A 15330-nucleotide genomic window follows, 5' to 3' on the forward strand; every position below is an offset into this window, starting at 1 on the left:
AAAAATATATCATCTTATACACATGCTTTAATATATAAAATAAACAACATCATATCTTTTGTTTTAATAAATGGTGTCTCAAAATGAATATACTGAACAAATCGAAACAATTAAGAAATCCATTATTACTATAATGTTTAAAAGTATATAAATAGTCATTTTTTAAAATATATTAAATATTTACATGATTGTTTCTTATAATATATAGTATATTTTTTTCTAAAATTATAGTATTTTCAAATTATGTTGCATGTTCCATTTTCTATGCAAATTACATAAATTCATATTATTTTTATTTAATATAGATTAATTCATAATCTATTTTAATGCGTTAAATAACTTTATTTTTATTCCTACATATCCCAATTTAGAAGTATTATCTGTTGACTAATTTTATAATATATTTTCCCACCTTTTCCATTCTTTAAAACAACAATTAGCACTGAACCCGTATTTATAAGCTTAAATAAGTCTTTGAATCTATATTATTTTTAAAATAATACATAGTAAATGTTAAACATTTATTATACATTTCTATTAATATTAAATATATAACATATAAATACCTACTGATGAAATTTTAAAGTATAATAGAAAACTATGTGTATTAGATTCTTATATTCCCCTTTAAGAGGAGAGAGATAAGATATATTTTCTCTTTTAATATATATATTTAGATAAATATTCGTTAAATGTTCTGCACTGTTCATTATTATCTTATATATTTTATTGTTATTGTTATCAATGGATATACATTAAAATAATTCGTTAATTTTCCTATATTTTATTAATTATATGGTAAAATAATGCTATTTAAGATTACAAAATGATGATTCATTAAACAATGATAATATAATATGTGTTATTAAAATGGCATTTGAGATTAATTAGTCTTTAACATTTTCTCCATTGCCCATATTTTTAAAATATAAAACTACAAATCCCAAATTGGATCTTTAACAAAATATATAACATTGATACGTTTATAATGTATTATTGTGTGTCTTTTCGATAAAATTAATATATAATTATATGAAGATTTTACAATATAACAATATTTCAATATTAGTTATTGGTAGAGTATTTTATTAGATGTATAGTCATATAATAATAACGCTATTCTATCCATCAAATTATTTATAATTATTAGAACAAACTATAACATTATATTTTATTAATATTCTTATATTTTTCAAATAACTACTTATAGTATATTTCCAATTTATGTATACTTCAAAACTATGAAGTTTAAAAATTAATAGTAATTAATCTATTACTATACCTTATGATAAATAAATTTAAGCGTACAAATCAACTTCTATTAATACAAGAAGATAATATTAACTGCAATTACAACTTCAAAAAATTTTAGGAGCATAATAATATTTTATAGACAATGTTATATTGTTGAACCTCGAGCAATATACCATACGTCTATATTTTATGATTATCTATTATATATTAGTAGTGCGTTTAATTAACATGAAGGTATATTATAATGTAGACAATTGTTCCAAATGAATCGAATTATAATTATACTCTGACATATAAAATTATTATACTGTTCGGTTATTAAAATATAATTTAAATTCAAATAAATATGATACAAATAATAAGTTTTACCAAATAAAAAACATGTGGTGTTATACATAATTTGATATAACCATAGATTAAACAAATTTATATAATAGACAAATATGATATAGCATAATATGAATTCACATATAATCAATATCTATATTAATATATACAATATAGACATTTTTTTTAATTATATTAAATCAGAATGAACACTTATTATACTTTATGAAAAAATGTAATGTGATCCTTTTCATATTAATGGAAGTACCCTTTGCGGTTGCATATTTGGACTTCTCATTATTAAACATACAGAATGAAACATATATTTAATTAGTATTCAAATTATAAAAAATTAAGTGCAATATAATACTTAACCCTAAACATGGGTTCACAACATAAAAACTATATAACAATTATGCAAAATTATTTTCAAATAAACAGTTTCCTAAAATATATAAATAATTATTATTATTCCTAAATTGTCACTCTCTTCGAATCATATATCAATTAACCATTTTCTTCTTAATGATTTTAGCTTTCTTCTTAAACGTTTTTTAACTTTTTTCCGAAATCCAAATAACGAATACTAATATAAAATGTTAAGAAGTAAGTAATTTTTTTGTTAATGTTTACATATATATAATATTTTTTTTTAATTCCTTATTATTTACCTTATAAGAAACTCCCAATAAAATTGATGATGCAACAAATATAATTGCAATTTTTATTAGTGTATTTTTTGTTACTGAGCTTCGTGGACAAGCTACAAGTGATGGGACATAACCACACTTACCATTATTATATTTCTCTTTAAATTTATCATAATCATTTGATAAACTAGACCATAGTTGTGAATAGGAACTTCCTTTAGAAATATCCAAAGTATTTTTAACTTTTTCACATTTTTCAAAAAATTCTCCAACATTTTCTAAACATGGCATGCATTGTTTATTGTTTGCATCAAGTTCTCTATACATTTTACATAATGATTTAAATGGATCATAAAAATTAGATATATCTTTAATATTCATATTCATCGATTTTATTTTATTTTCTATAACATCATTATTAATCTTATCACTATCAGTTATATGCTGACTATATTTACTATTTGTTTTTATATGTTTAGTATAAAAATCGTATAATTTTGTGGTTCCATTTTGTGTTTTTTGATTTAGTTTATAACTTAACCATAAAATAGCATATTCAGCAAGTTTATCACTCTCTATTTTTTCATTATGATCAATACCCTCAAACAATTTTAGTAATGCTAAGAAACCAGAACTAACTCTTTTTTCATCGGTATCACAGTTACCATCAGGGCAATAATAATCAAAACAACTAATAGAATTATATCCTCCCGAGTGTTTCGGATCATCAACATAATTATCAATCGCACCAATTATATCACACTACGAATATATTTTACGAATTAAACAAAAAAATGTATTAACATAAATGTTATTATAATTAAAATTAATATAATTTATAGGAATGCAACATACGAATAATATAAGAAAAAATATATATACCACTCTATAAGACATAATGAAATTCTGTTATAATTTGGAGATTATGCGGGGTGATGTTGTTTATATATATTGCATAGAATATATAGTATATTTACTCAAGATATTTACATATCAATTATCTTTCGTTGAACATATTATTATTTTTAACTTCATGTAAAATAATAATATATTAATATTACTAAAATATTATACTCATTTTATGGCACTTAGCTAAATTACCTTAAATAGAAGGTTGCTTATACACTTTTGCCATATATATGATGCATTTTATACAAAAAAACAATTCTTACTAACATTTGGTATAACTATATTATAAAAATGGATATACTTTTATAATGAATCTAAAAAATGTATACTATACATATGCTTTAATACAGAACACAAACAACGTCCTAAAACTTAAATACTGCACACATATAAAAAATTAAAAAAGCTATTATTAGAATCCTTAAAGTATATAAATAGTCATTTTTTAAAATATATTAAATATTTACATGATTGTTTCTTATAATATATAATATGTTTTTTTCTAAAATAATAGCATTCTCAAATTTAGTTACATGCACCGTTTTCTATGCATATTATATAAATTTATATTATTTGTATTTAATATAGATAAATTAAAAAATAATTTTAATGCGTTAAATAACTTGATTTTTATTCCTAAATATCCCAATTTAGATGTATTCTCTGTTGGGTAATTTTATTATATATTTTCCCATCTTTTCCATTCTTTAAAACAACAATCAGCACTGAACCCGTATTTATAAGCCTAAATAAGCCTTTGAAAGTAGATTTATTTTAAAATAATACTTAGTAAATATTAAATATATAACATATAAATACCTACTGATGAAATTTTAAAGTATAATAGAAAACTATATATATTAGGTTTTTATATTACCCTTTAGTAGGAGAGAGATAAGATATATTTTCTCTTTTAATATATAAATTTATGTAAATATTCGTACATTTTATGGATTGTCCATTTTTATCTTATATATTATATTTTTATAGTTATTAATGCATATACATTCAAATAATTTATTAAAAATTCTATATTTTATTAATTCTATGATAACATACTGTTGTTTGTAATTTAATACGATTCACCAAATAATGATAATATAATATGTGTTAATATGGAACAATAAAAAGGCATTTAACGTTAATTAGTCTTTAGCCTTTTCTCCATTGCCCATATTTTTAAAATATAAAACCATATATCCCAAAGTGGATCTTTAACAAAATATATAACATTGATACCTTTATAATGCAGTATTATGTCTTTTCGATAATATTAATGTTTAATTATATGAAGGTTTCACAATGAAATAACATTTCAATATTAGTTTATATGTATAAGCATATAATAATAACGCATTTTGTCTATCATATTATTTATAATTACTAGAACTATAACATTAAATTTTATTATATACTTATATTTTTTCAATTTACCATTTATAATATATTTCCAATTTATATATACACCATATCATTAAAACTTACAAATTAATAGTGATTAATATGTTAGTATACCTTATGATAAATAAATTATGCCGTATAAATCAATTTCTATTAATACAAATATGAAATACAAAAAGAGAATAGTAACTACAATTAAAACTTCAAAAATGTTAGAAGCATACTAATATCTATAGACAACGTTATATTGTCGATATATATCAACCTATATTTTATCACTATCTATTATATATTCCCTCCTTAATTAACAATAACAATATGCCCATCAACCTCAAGATATAATGACAGCAATATCCAAAATCAATCATCTTATAAATCATACTCATCCTCACATATAATCCTATTATTACAAGATATATTATAATGCACAGCAATATTCAAAATTATAACTTTTGCTAAATAAAATATTTCATCAAACAAACAAATCCATTGTATATTATAATCTCCATAATTCAATACACCCCCTGATTAACAACTTTTATATAATAGACAATTATCATATACATAATATCACTTCATATATAACCAATATTTATATATCTAATATATTATTTTAATAATTTTAATCATTTTAAATTTATATATTATACTTTATCAAAAAAATATTATCACCTATTTCATATTAATCATACTACTCCTTTTTTCCTTCTATATTTACACATCATCTCCAGATTATCATACACAACCATAAATATATTTAATTATAAAAATTTAATCATAAATATATTTAATTATAAAAATTTAATCATAAATATATTTAATTATAAAAATTTAATCATAAATATATTCAATTATAAAAATTTAATCATAAATATATTCAATTATAAAAAATGTAATTACAATATCCCAGAACCATAAACATAACCTTGATCCATAATACATGAACACCTCGACATCAAGAATATTATAATTAAAAAACAAATTAATTACATTATATATTTCTTGACTTTACAACTTTATGTTTCATTATTTTATTTCATATTTTACTTTATATTTTATTTATATCCTTTTTAACTTTATACTTTGTTTTATTATTAAAAAGAAAATTACAATGTATTCATTTATAAAATGACATGTGTGTCAACATTACTACCAATAAATAATTTTTATAAAATTAATAATTTTGCTAGAAAAATGTTTAGTAAAATTTGTATTAAAAGTGATAAAAAAATCACAAAATACATGATTCTCATAGTATAAGTTTTATCATACTACTATTATGAAAAGGTAAAAAACGTTGTTATTATAATAGTATTAGTAATATTAGAATTAACTGCATTTCTCATATTAAATTATTTAATATAATATTTATAGTACTATGATATTTTATTTATTAATGTAAGTATATGTGTATTTCCATACGTAATGAACTGTTTTGTAAATTTTAAATTGAGTTTGATCAATCATAAAAATATAAAATATATGTATTCATAATGCTATATTTAAAAATATCAATTATATAATTAAAGTTATTTATTTTTGATATCCATTATTTATGAAAGCTTCTGTTATTGATGTCGTTTTGTGGTTGAATTATTTAAATAAAAAATATATTAAACTTATGAATATGATAAAAGAACACATTTACCGTTTAAATAATAGTTTTTATACTTTATTGGAGAAAATGATTAGCTTCAATTTTAATTATACTTGTACAGATTTCCGAGTTAATTTTGAATTAAAAAAATACTGATATATATTTTAATATTTTGTTTGCAATGTTCAAAAATGAATAAGTTTTATATTAAAATTGTTTTTTTTCTTTTAACCATCCCCCTATGTGTTAATAATAAAACCCTTGTAATCGAGCTTTCTCTAAAAAAAGATACAAAACCCAAATCAATAAATCATTATCATACGTAAGAAAATACAACAATATATATAATATATATTACATATTTCATTATGAAAATATTAAATGTGTACGTCTTTGCAAAAATATTAAAATACAATAACTTTATTTTTGTACACATTAAAAATATGTTCATTTTTAGCAATGATAGTTCAGAAGAAGTATATGAAAAAAACAAACACCTATTATGTAACGATCCCAAAGAAACTAAAAATGCATGCAATGTTATGAAAGAAGCTTTAATACAATTAGAATATCATACTACAAATATAGTTGATTATGGATTATATAAAATATATTATACTGATTATGTGCGCTTTGATAATGTAAAATATCAATATAATACAAATGTTGAAAAAAAACAATATATAGTTGATAATCCAGATATGGTATCAATTAACAAACAGGATTAAAAGTTATAAACCAAATTGAAATTAAAAAATAATTATAATATATATATATTTCTCTTTATTTCCATTAGTATAATAAAATAATAAACAAGTATTGGGATCCCGATAGTGATCATTTTTTGTATATAGGCTCGGTTAAAAGTATACAAAACATAAATAATTACCCAAATTAACATAATATTGTTACTATTTATTCGACATTTCGTAATTTATTATTGCCATTGTTATACTATACTATTTATTCTTTCCCACATATTCAAACTTATCATATTTTAATTATATATATGCAATTTTATAATACGTTTTTAGGAAAAATTGTCCGTATGTACACTCCAAATTTAGTAATGATACAACAACGTTCCAGAAAATGGCCATGGTCTCGTGAGAAATATTTTTATGCTTTAGCTGCAAAATTTGAAGTAAGCAAAACTTTCTTCTTCTATTTCGTTGTAAATCGCAATTCTCATATTATTCAAATACACTTTTATTAATTTTGTAGATATCAGAAAACAAAACTATAATTGTCATGACTTCAGCAAATATAAATGATCACAACCCTTCCAATGAAAAATATGAAAACGAAATCGTAAAAAGCGCAAATTTATTCAAAACTGACATTAATTCTGAAGATGATATTAGAAAAGGATACTTAAAAAAAACATTTGTTAACATAGCTGGATATATCATTGAAAAAAAAGACAAATATCTTGATGTCACCCATGTCGAATCTGTAATCAATATACAAATTTTAGAAACATAATAGTTTATTTCAACAATTGCTAAAAAAACATTATTTTAAATAAATGTACACATTTATAATATATATTATAACTTGCAAAAAAAATATAAACATTTTATATATTCATCCATTTATGTTTTTTTTCTTAGATTGATCGCTATGCCCCCAGTTTCCTAAAACGCATGATTAGAAAAGCTTTAAATAATTTTTCCCCTCAAAAATAGCATATATTTCATATATATTTTTCACCGCCTAATATTAGAAAATTTATGTTAATAAAACGATTTGTTTATGTGCATAATAATTCCTTTAAATTATCATCATAAAATGTTCTTTTGTTTTAAGAATGTTATATATATATATTATTTTTTTGTCTTTTAATATTATAATGTTTTATATATATTATTTTTTTGTCTTTTAATATTATAACGTTTTATATATATATTATTTGTTTGTCTTTTAATATTAGAATGTATCTATACATATTAATTTCGTGAATACTACAAATAGAATTGTTATTATTCATGATATTCCTTTCATTTAATTCTTATCACCTTTTTTTTGTTTACAAACATAAACATCATCATAGGCTAAAACTTTGGCTAATGTGCCATATATTTAAACGATTCTTTATTTGTAAGTGATATTTGATTTTAATATTATTTATAGTAATGAAATTAATAAGATGGTCAGAATGATTCAATATAAATGTTACGTTGATGTAATCATTTTTTATATTGTTATTTAAACCATATAATACCAATATATTTTACACACATTATGTGAACATTATAATAAACCAACTAAAACATTTTTGCTTTAAAAAACTATTTCATATACATTCATAGAAAAAATAAAATATAACATAAATGTAGAATGAAAATAAGGAGTTTCGTTAAATAAAAATATTCATAACATGACCATTTTATGATATATATAATTCAATATAACCCTAAACCTTTAAAACAATTCCTTAAACTAATAAATATTATAAAATTATTCAAATTAAATACAATATAATACTTAACCCTAACCCCAATATGAGTTCGAGAACATAAAAACTATATAAAAATTATGCAAAAATTACTTCCAAATAGGCAGTTTCTTAAATATATCAATCATTGTTACTATTCCTGAAATAGTCAATACTCTTCGAATAATATATTAATGATTCATTCTCTTCTTTATATTTTTTAGTTTTTCTCTTAAATATTCTTTTTGAGCTCTTTTCCGTAATACAAATAACGAACACTAATATAAAATGTTAAGAAGTGTACGATTTTTTTGTTAACGTTTGCATATATTTAATGAAAATAATTTTTAAATTTCTTATTATTTACCTTAAAAAAAATTCCCAAAAAGATTGATATTGCACTGAATATTAATAAAGCTAGAATTAATTTTTTTACTATCGACAAGCTTGGTGTATCATCACAATTTTTTTCAGAACTTTGCATATCATTTTCTTCTGTTTCTGTCGGTATAAGGGGTGGAATACTGTTACAATCAATCCTATTACTATGACAATAATCTTTTAAATTAATATAATCATTTGGTAATGTATACAATACTTGATAATAGGCGCCATCTTCAGTATTATCAGAATCTTCATTAAGTTTATTATAGTTTTCAACAAATTTACTAGCATTTTCTAAATATTTTTTATTTTCTGTGTTGCTTCCACCAAGTTCAGTATATATGTTACATAATAGTTTAAATGCATCATAAATTTTAGACATATTTTTAATATTAGTACTCAACAATCCCTTTCTTTTATCTATGATTTCCTTATAATTATTATAACCTATATTATCATTTAATTTCTTACTACAATCTACACCACCTTGTTTACAACTAGTATAATGCGTATTATTTTCTATACATTTAGTGTAAAAATCATTTAAATCCTTGATTTCGCCATACGTCTTTTGATTTAGTTTATAACTTAACCATATGATAATGTATTGAACAGTATTGATATTTTTTTTATTTTCCACAAACAATTGCTCAAACAACCATAAACATCCAGCCTTAATTTTATCGATATCAGTCTCACATTTATTTCCTGTAACTCCATTAGGGCAGTAATACTTAATATTCTCGTTTTGATTAAAATCAACTGATTCATGTTTTTCTAATTCATCGGGTAAATAGTTTCTCAATGTATCAAACTGTTTACACTAAGAAAACATTTAAAAAAGTATAATACAAATATATGTTAATGAAATTCTTATAAAATAAAATTTAATAAATTTTATAGGCAACATAATATCAAAAAATACAAGTAAAAGCAAATTTTATTAAAAAATGCAGATACCAGGTCATAATCCATTGTAATTTTATTTTGTTTATAATATGTAGATTATATAACATCATATTATTTTATATTTTTTACGCTTAATAAATGACAAAATAATTGAACATAGCATAAAATTGTCTATGGTTAAACATTTTATTATCATTTTTAATGTTAATTTAAAGATAATATGGAACAATATATAATTTATTGTAGTTAGATAATTGCCTTATTTTGGGGGGTGTTTAATACATTTTTTACCATATGTGTATAGATACAATTTTACATAAATTGTTATCCTTAATAACACGCATATGAGCATTATTATAAAAATTAAAACAACAATTTAACGAATTAAAAATATATCGTCTTATACATATGCTTTAATATGGAAAATAAACAACGTCATATCTTTTGTTTTAATATACTGCAAAAATCGAAACAATTAAGAAACCCATTATTACTATAATCCTTAAAGTATATAAATAGTTATTTTTTTAAATATATTAAATACGTATATACTTGTTTCTAATACTATATACCATGTTTTATTAAAATTATAGTATTTTCAAAATAAATTGCATATACTTAAATTTATATTGTTTTTATTTAATATATATCCATTCCAATTATAGTTAACATTTTCAATAACTTTATTTTTATTCTTACACATTCCGTTTTAGAAATATACTTTATTGGGTAATTTTATAATATATTTTGTCATCCTTTCCTTAAAACAAATATTAGCACTGAACCCATATTTATAAGCTTAAATAAGTCTTTGAATGCATATTATTTTTAAAATAATGCTTAGTAAATATTAAACAAATATACCTACTGATGATATTTTAAAGTATAATATAAAACTATGTTTGATTATGTCATTATTTTACCCTATAATAGGAGAGAGATAAGATATATTAGCTCTTTAATATATATATATTTATATAAATATTATTTATGTGCTCTACATTGTTCATTCTTATCTTATATATTTTATTGTTATAATTATCAATGGATATACATTAAAATAATTCGTTAAATTTTCTATATTTTATTAATTCTATAGTAAAACAACAACAATATAATATGCGTTAATATGAATAATTAAATGATATTTAACATGAATTGAATCTTTAATTCTTTCATCATTGATTCATATTTTTATAATGTAAAATTACAAATTAAAATTGGATATTTAACAAAATATATAAATTGATACCTTTATAATGTATTATTATTTGCCTTCTCTATAAAATTAATATCAGTATTTAATTATATGAAGGTTTCACAATATAACAATATTTCAATATTAGTTATTGAATAATATTTTACCAGTTTATATGTATAGGCATATAACATTAACGTTATTCTATCTATCATATTATTTATAATTATTAGAACAAAATATGATAAAAAAAATTATTAATATACTTATATTTTATTTTTTAACTATTTTAAAATATAATTTATTTATACCTCAAAATTATAAAGTTCAAAATTAATAGTGATTAATCCAATAGTATACCTTTATAGTAAATAAATTAATGTATATATTAATATCTCTATTATTTAAATTTAAAACATTAGGATAAAATGATACTATACATAATTGTTATTTTAAAGGATAGTTTACATATATCTATAATTTATTTTTTTATGAATATGCATATTTTTATTGATTATTAAAAATGTTAGATGCATAAAATGCCTTTTATAGATAATGTTGTATTCTCGATTCTCGATCGATATTTTATGAATATCTATTATTACAGTTCAGTTGGATAACATGATTTACATTAAAATAAACATGATACAAATCATAAGTTCTACTAAATAAAATTTTCATAAAATAAAGCAACATATTATGATATGCATAATTCAATATAGCTCTGGGTTATCAAGGCTTATATAATAGGTAATTATGATATATATAATATGAATTCATATATAATCAATATCTATATTAATATATGCAATATAGACATTTTATTTTAATCATATTAAATCGGCATGAACACATAATTGTATATATTATAGTTTATGAGAAATATGGTATTGGCCCCTTTCATATTAGATTATTCTCCTTTTGTTTGCATATTTTGACTTTTGAACTTCATCTTGTGATTAAACATACGGAAATGGTACATATATTTAATTAGTGTTCAAATTATAAAAAGTTAATACAATATAATGCTTAGCCCTAACCCGAATATGGGTTTCATAAACACAACCCTGACCCTTAACATAAAAACTATATAAAATTATGCAAAAATTGGAAAAAAATTACTCCCCAATAGACAGTTTCTTAAAATATATCAATAATTATTACTATTCCTGGAATAATCATTATTCTTCGAATCTTATATTAATGATTTATTCTCTTCTTTATATTTTTTAGCTTTTCTCTTAATTTTTGTTTTTGAAATCGTTTCCGAAATCCAAATAACGAATACTAATGTAAAATGTTAAGAAACATATGATTTTTTGTTAACGTTTGCATATATTTAATGCAAATAGTTTTTAAATTCCTTATTATTTACCTTATAAGAAATTCCTAAAAGAAATGCTAATGCACCAAATATCGATAAAACTGTAAATAATTTGTTTCCTATCGACGAACTTGATCCCACATCTTCAGAAATTACTGCAGAAATTAAATTTTGTTCAGAAGTTTGTTCAGGACATTTTGAAGTAATATTTGATTTGTCTATCGTTGGAAAGGATGAACTGTCTTTGCATTTCTTTTTAAAATTATCATAATCATTTGATAAAGTACACAATATTTTATTACAGAAACTATCATTAGCAATACTAGAATCTTTACTAAGTTCATTATATTTTTTAGCAAATTCATTAGCATCATCCAAATATTTTGTGCAATCTGACGTGCTATCATTAAATCCATTATACATGGTACATAATGATTTAAATATATCATAAAATTTAGACATATTATTAATATCAATATTCACAATTTTTTTATCGTCTAAAAGTTCCTTATAATTATTATACTCCGTAAAACCCGCTATAGAATTTGTATATTTTTGATTATTTTGTATATCTGTATTATAAAAATATTTTAGACTGTCGTTTGATATATTTTCCTTTAGGCTTAACATATAACTTAACCATATCATAATGTAATCAACAATATAGGGGTTACTTTTTGCATTATTCTTAAACAAACCAGAAGGGCCAAAGAATTGATTAATCAAATAAAATAATCCAGCACTAATTTTTTCGAAATCATTATCACAACGATAACTAACACAATAACCATCTAAGAAATTGTTATTTATAAATTCGTATTTTCCTTTATTCAATTTATCGGGGAAAAACTCCCATATACTCATAAACTTTTCACACTAAGAAAACATTTAAAAACAAATATTAGAAATGTATATTATTGAACATTTGATTAAAATAAAGTTTAATGATATTTATATGTAATACAATATAAAAAAATGTAAAGGAAATTATTATTATTAAAAATTGCATATACCACTTTGGCATCCATTATAATGGGATATTATTTTTGATTTGTAAATTGAATAAAATCATGCTGTTTTTATATATACTATACCAAATATGTGATGCTAATACTATAACCCTATATATAACAAATGTCTGTAGTTAAATATATTATAAGTTTTTCAATAATTAAATTAATATAGGATAATAAAATAGTAGTATTACTAAAATCATATTATACTTATTTTATGACGATTAGCTAAATTACCTTAAATAGAGGGATGCTTAATACAGTTTTGGTTAAATATAAATATGATGCATTTTATCCAAAAAATTACTATTATTAATAAAATATGGTATAACTTTATTATAAAAATTAATATAATTTTATAATGAATTTAAAGTATGTTTGAACATAGAAAAAGAATCTATTTATTTTTTATGTTTTAATGATTTCAATTCTAAAACTTAAATACTGTATAAATCTAAAAAATGAAAAATTATATTATTACTATAATCCTTAAAAGTATATAATTAGTAATTTTTTAAAGTATATTAAATATTTATATAGTTGTTTCTAATACTATATACCATGTTTAATTAAAATTATATTATTTTCGAATTAAGTTGCATTGTTCCCTTTTTTAATTGGATATAAATAATTTTAATATTATTTTTATTTAATATATATCAATTCTAATTATTTTTAACATTTTCAATAACTTTAGTTTTATTCCTATATAATTAAATTTAGAAATATACCTTATTATATAATTTTATAATATATTTTGCACATCTTTCTCACGGTTTAAAACGACAATTAGCACTGAAATCGTATTTATATGCTTAAATAAGACTTTTAATGCATATTGTTTTTAAAATGATACTTAGTAAATATTAATACATAAATAACTATTGATGCAAACTTTAAAGTATAATATAAAACTATGCGTAATTAAATTGTTGTATTTACATTTTAGATAGGAGAGATAAGGGAATTATACTTTTTTAAGACAAGAATATAGCCATATTAAATTTACCTATTCTATATAGCTAATGATTTATTGTATGCCTTTAACATTAAAGCTTTCAATTCGTGTATACATTAAAAATGCCTTAGAATTATTTTCTAAATATATAGTTTACTTTTATATTTTATAATAAACTATATTTTTAAGAAAACTATAAAATTATTAATATTAACTTTCTTGGTAGTATTAATTCTAATATTATAGCATTAAATCTTACTTAAATAAGTGTTATAATATTTCATTTGATTTTGCATGAATACAATTTTAATCTTACCATACCTTTAATACTATATATGATGAATTTATACCCATATAGTGTATCAAATGAATTTAATGGTTTGTTCGTATTTAATACGTTTTTCTATTGTTATTACTATTATTATTGTTACTGCTATATCACTGTATAGTACAACGGAATAATTAATGCGCTTAATCAAAATACTTTAAATCAATTACTAATTTTTTTGTTTCATTGTTTTAAAGTATAGTATTTAGAACATATTATTTAGCAATAACAATATATTTGTGAATTTTATATATATAATAACCTAATAAAAATATTATTAATTCAAATTAAATTAATTATTAAATACCATTATACTTTGCATTAATATGTAATTGTATATGTTTCACAAATTTACCATATTTCAGTTTTAGTCATTTATACAATATTATATATATTATAACAATAACGTTAATTTTATATATCAGGTTGTTTATAATTATTAGAACAAAATATGATATTAAATTTTATTCTTATACTTATATTTTATTTTTTAACTATTTTAAAATATAATTTATATATACTTCAAATCTATAAAGTTTAAAAATTAATAGTAATTAATATAATGTTATAACTTTATGATAAATTAAAGCGTATAAAGAAACTCTATTAATACTAATTAAATTTAATACAAAAGAGAATAG

General features: G+C 20.3%; 4 protein-coding genes across 4 annotated transcripts; 1 reads left to right on the forward strand and 3 right to left on the reverse strand.

The window, feature by feature from the left end:
• Positions 1–2077: 2077 nt before the first annotated feature.
• Positions 2078–3128, reverse strand: PY17X_1300091 (PIR protein; the record flags this gene model as incomplete). Its single annotated transcript, XM_022956655.1, has 3 exons — positions 2078–2167; positions 2253–2993; positions 3114–3128. 3 exons carry the CDS (start codon positions 3126–3128, stop codon positions 2078–2080), a joined length of 846 nt encoding a protein of 281 aa, XP_022811012.1.
• Positions 3129–6329: 3201 nt separating this feature from the next.
• On the forward strand, positions 6330–7826 carry PY17X_1300097 (fam-a protein; the record flags this gene model as incomplete). The annotated part of the gene is made up of 6 exons (XM_022955663.2): positions 6330–6460; positions 6596–6842; positions 6935–7004; positions 7173–7282; positions 7363–7593; positions 7752–7826. The coding sequence occupies 6 exons, from the start codon at positions 6330–6332 to the stop codon at positions 7824–7826; spliced, it is 864 nt and encodes a 287-aa protein (XP_022810892.2).
• Positions 7827–8766: 940 nt separating this feature from the next.
• PY17X_1300105 (PIR protein) lies at positions 8767–9934 on the reverse strand (the record flags this gene model as incomplete). The annotated part of the gene is made up of 3 exons (XM_022956636.1): positions 8767–8853; positions 8943–9782; positions 9920–9934. 3 exons carry the CDS (start codon positions 9932–9934, stop codon positions 8767–8769), a joined length of 942 nt encoding a protein of 313 aa, XP_022811010.1.
• Positions 9935–12266: 2332 nt separating this feature from the next.
• PY17X_1300111 (PIR protein) lies at positions 12267–13418 on the reverse strand (the record flags this gene model as incomplete). The annotated part of the gene is made up of 3 exons (XM_022955654.2): positions 12267–12353; positions 12442–13266; positions 13404–13418. The coding sequence occupies 3 exons, from the start codon at positions 13416–13418 to the stop codon at positions 12267–12269; spliced, it is 927 nt and encodes a 308-aa protein (XP_022810890.2).
• Between the last annotated feature and the right edge of the window lie 1912 nt (positions 13419–15330).

This window comes from Plasmodium yoelii (assembly GCF_900002385.2).
Source record: "Plasmodium yoelii strain 17X genome assembly, chromosome: 13".
Taxonomy (NCBI): Eukaryota; Apicomplexa; class Aconoidasida; order Haemosporida; family Plasmodiidae; genus Plasmodium; species Plasmodium yoelii.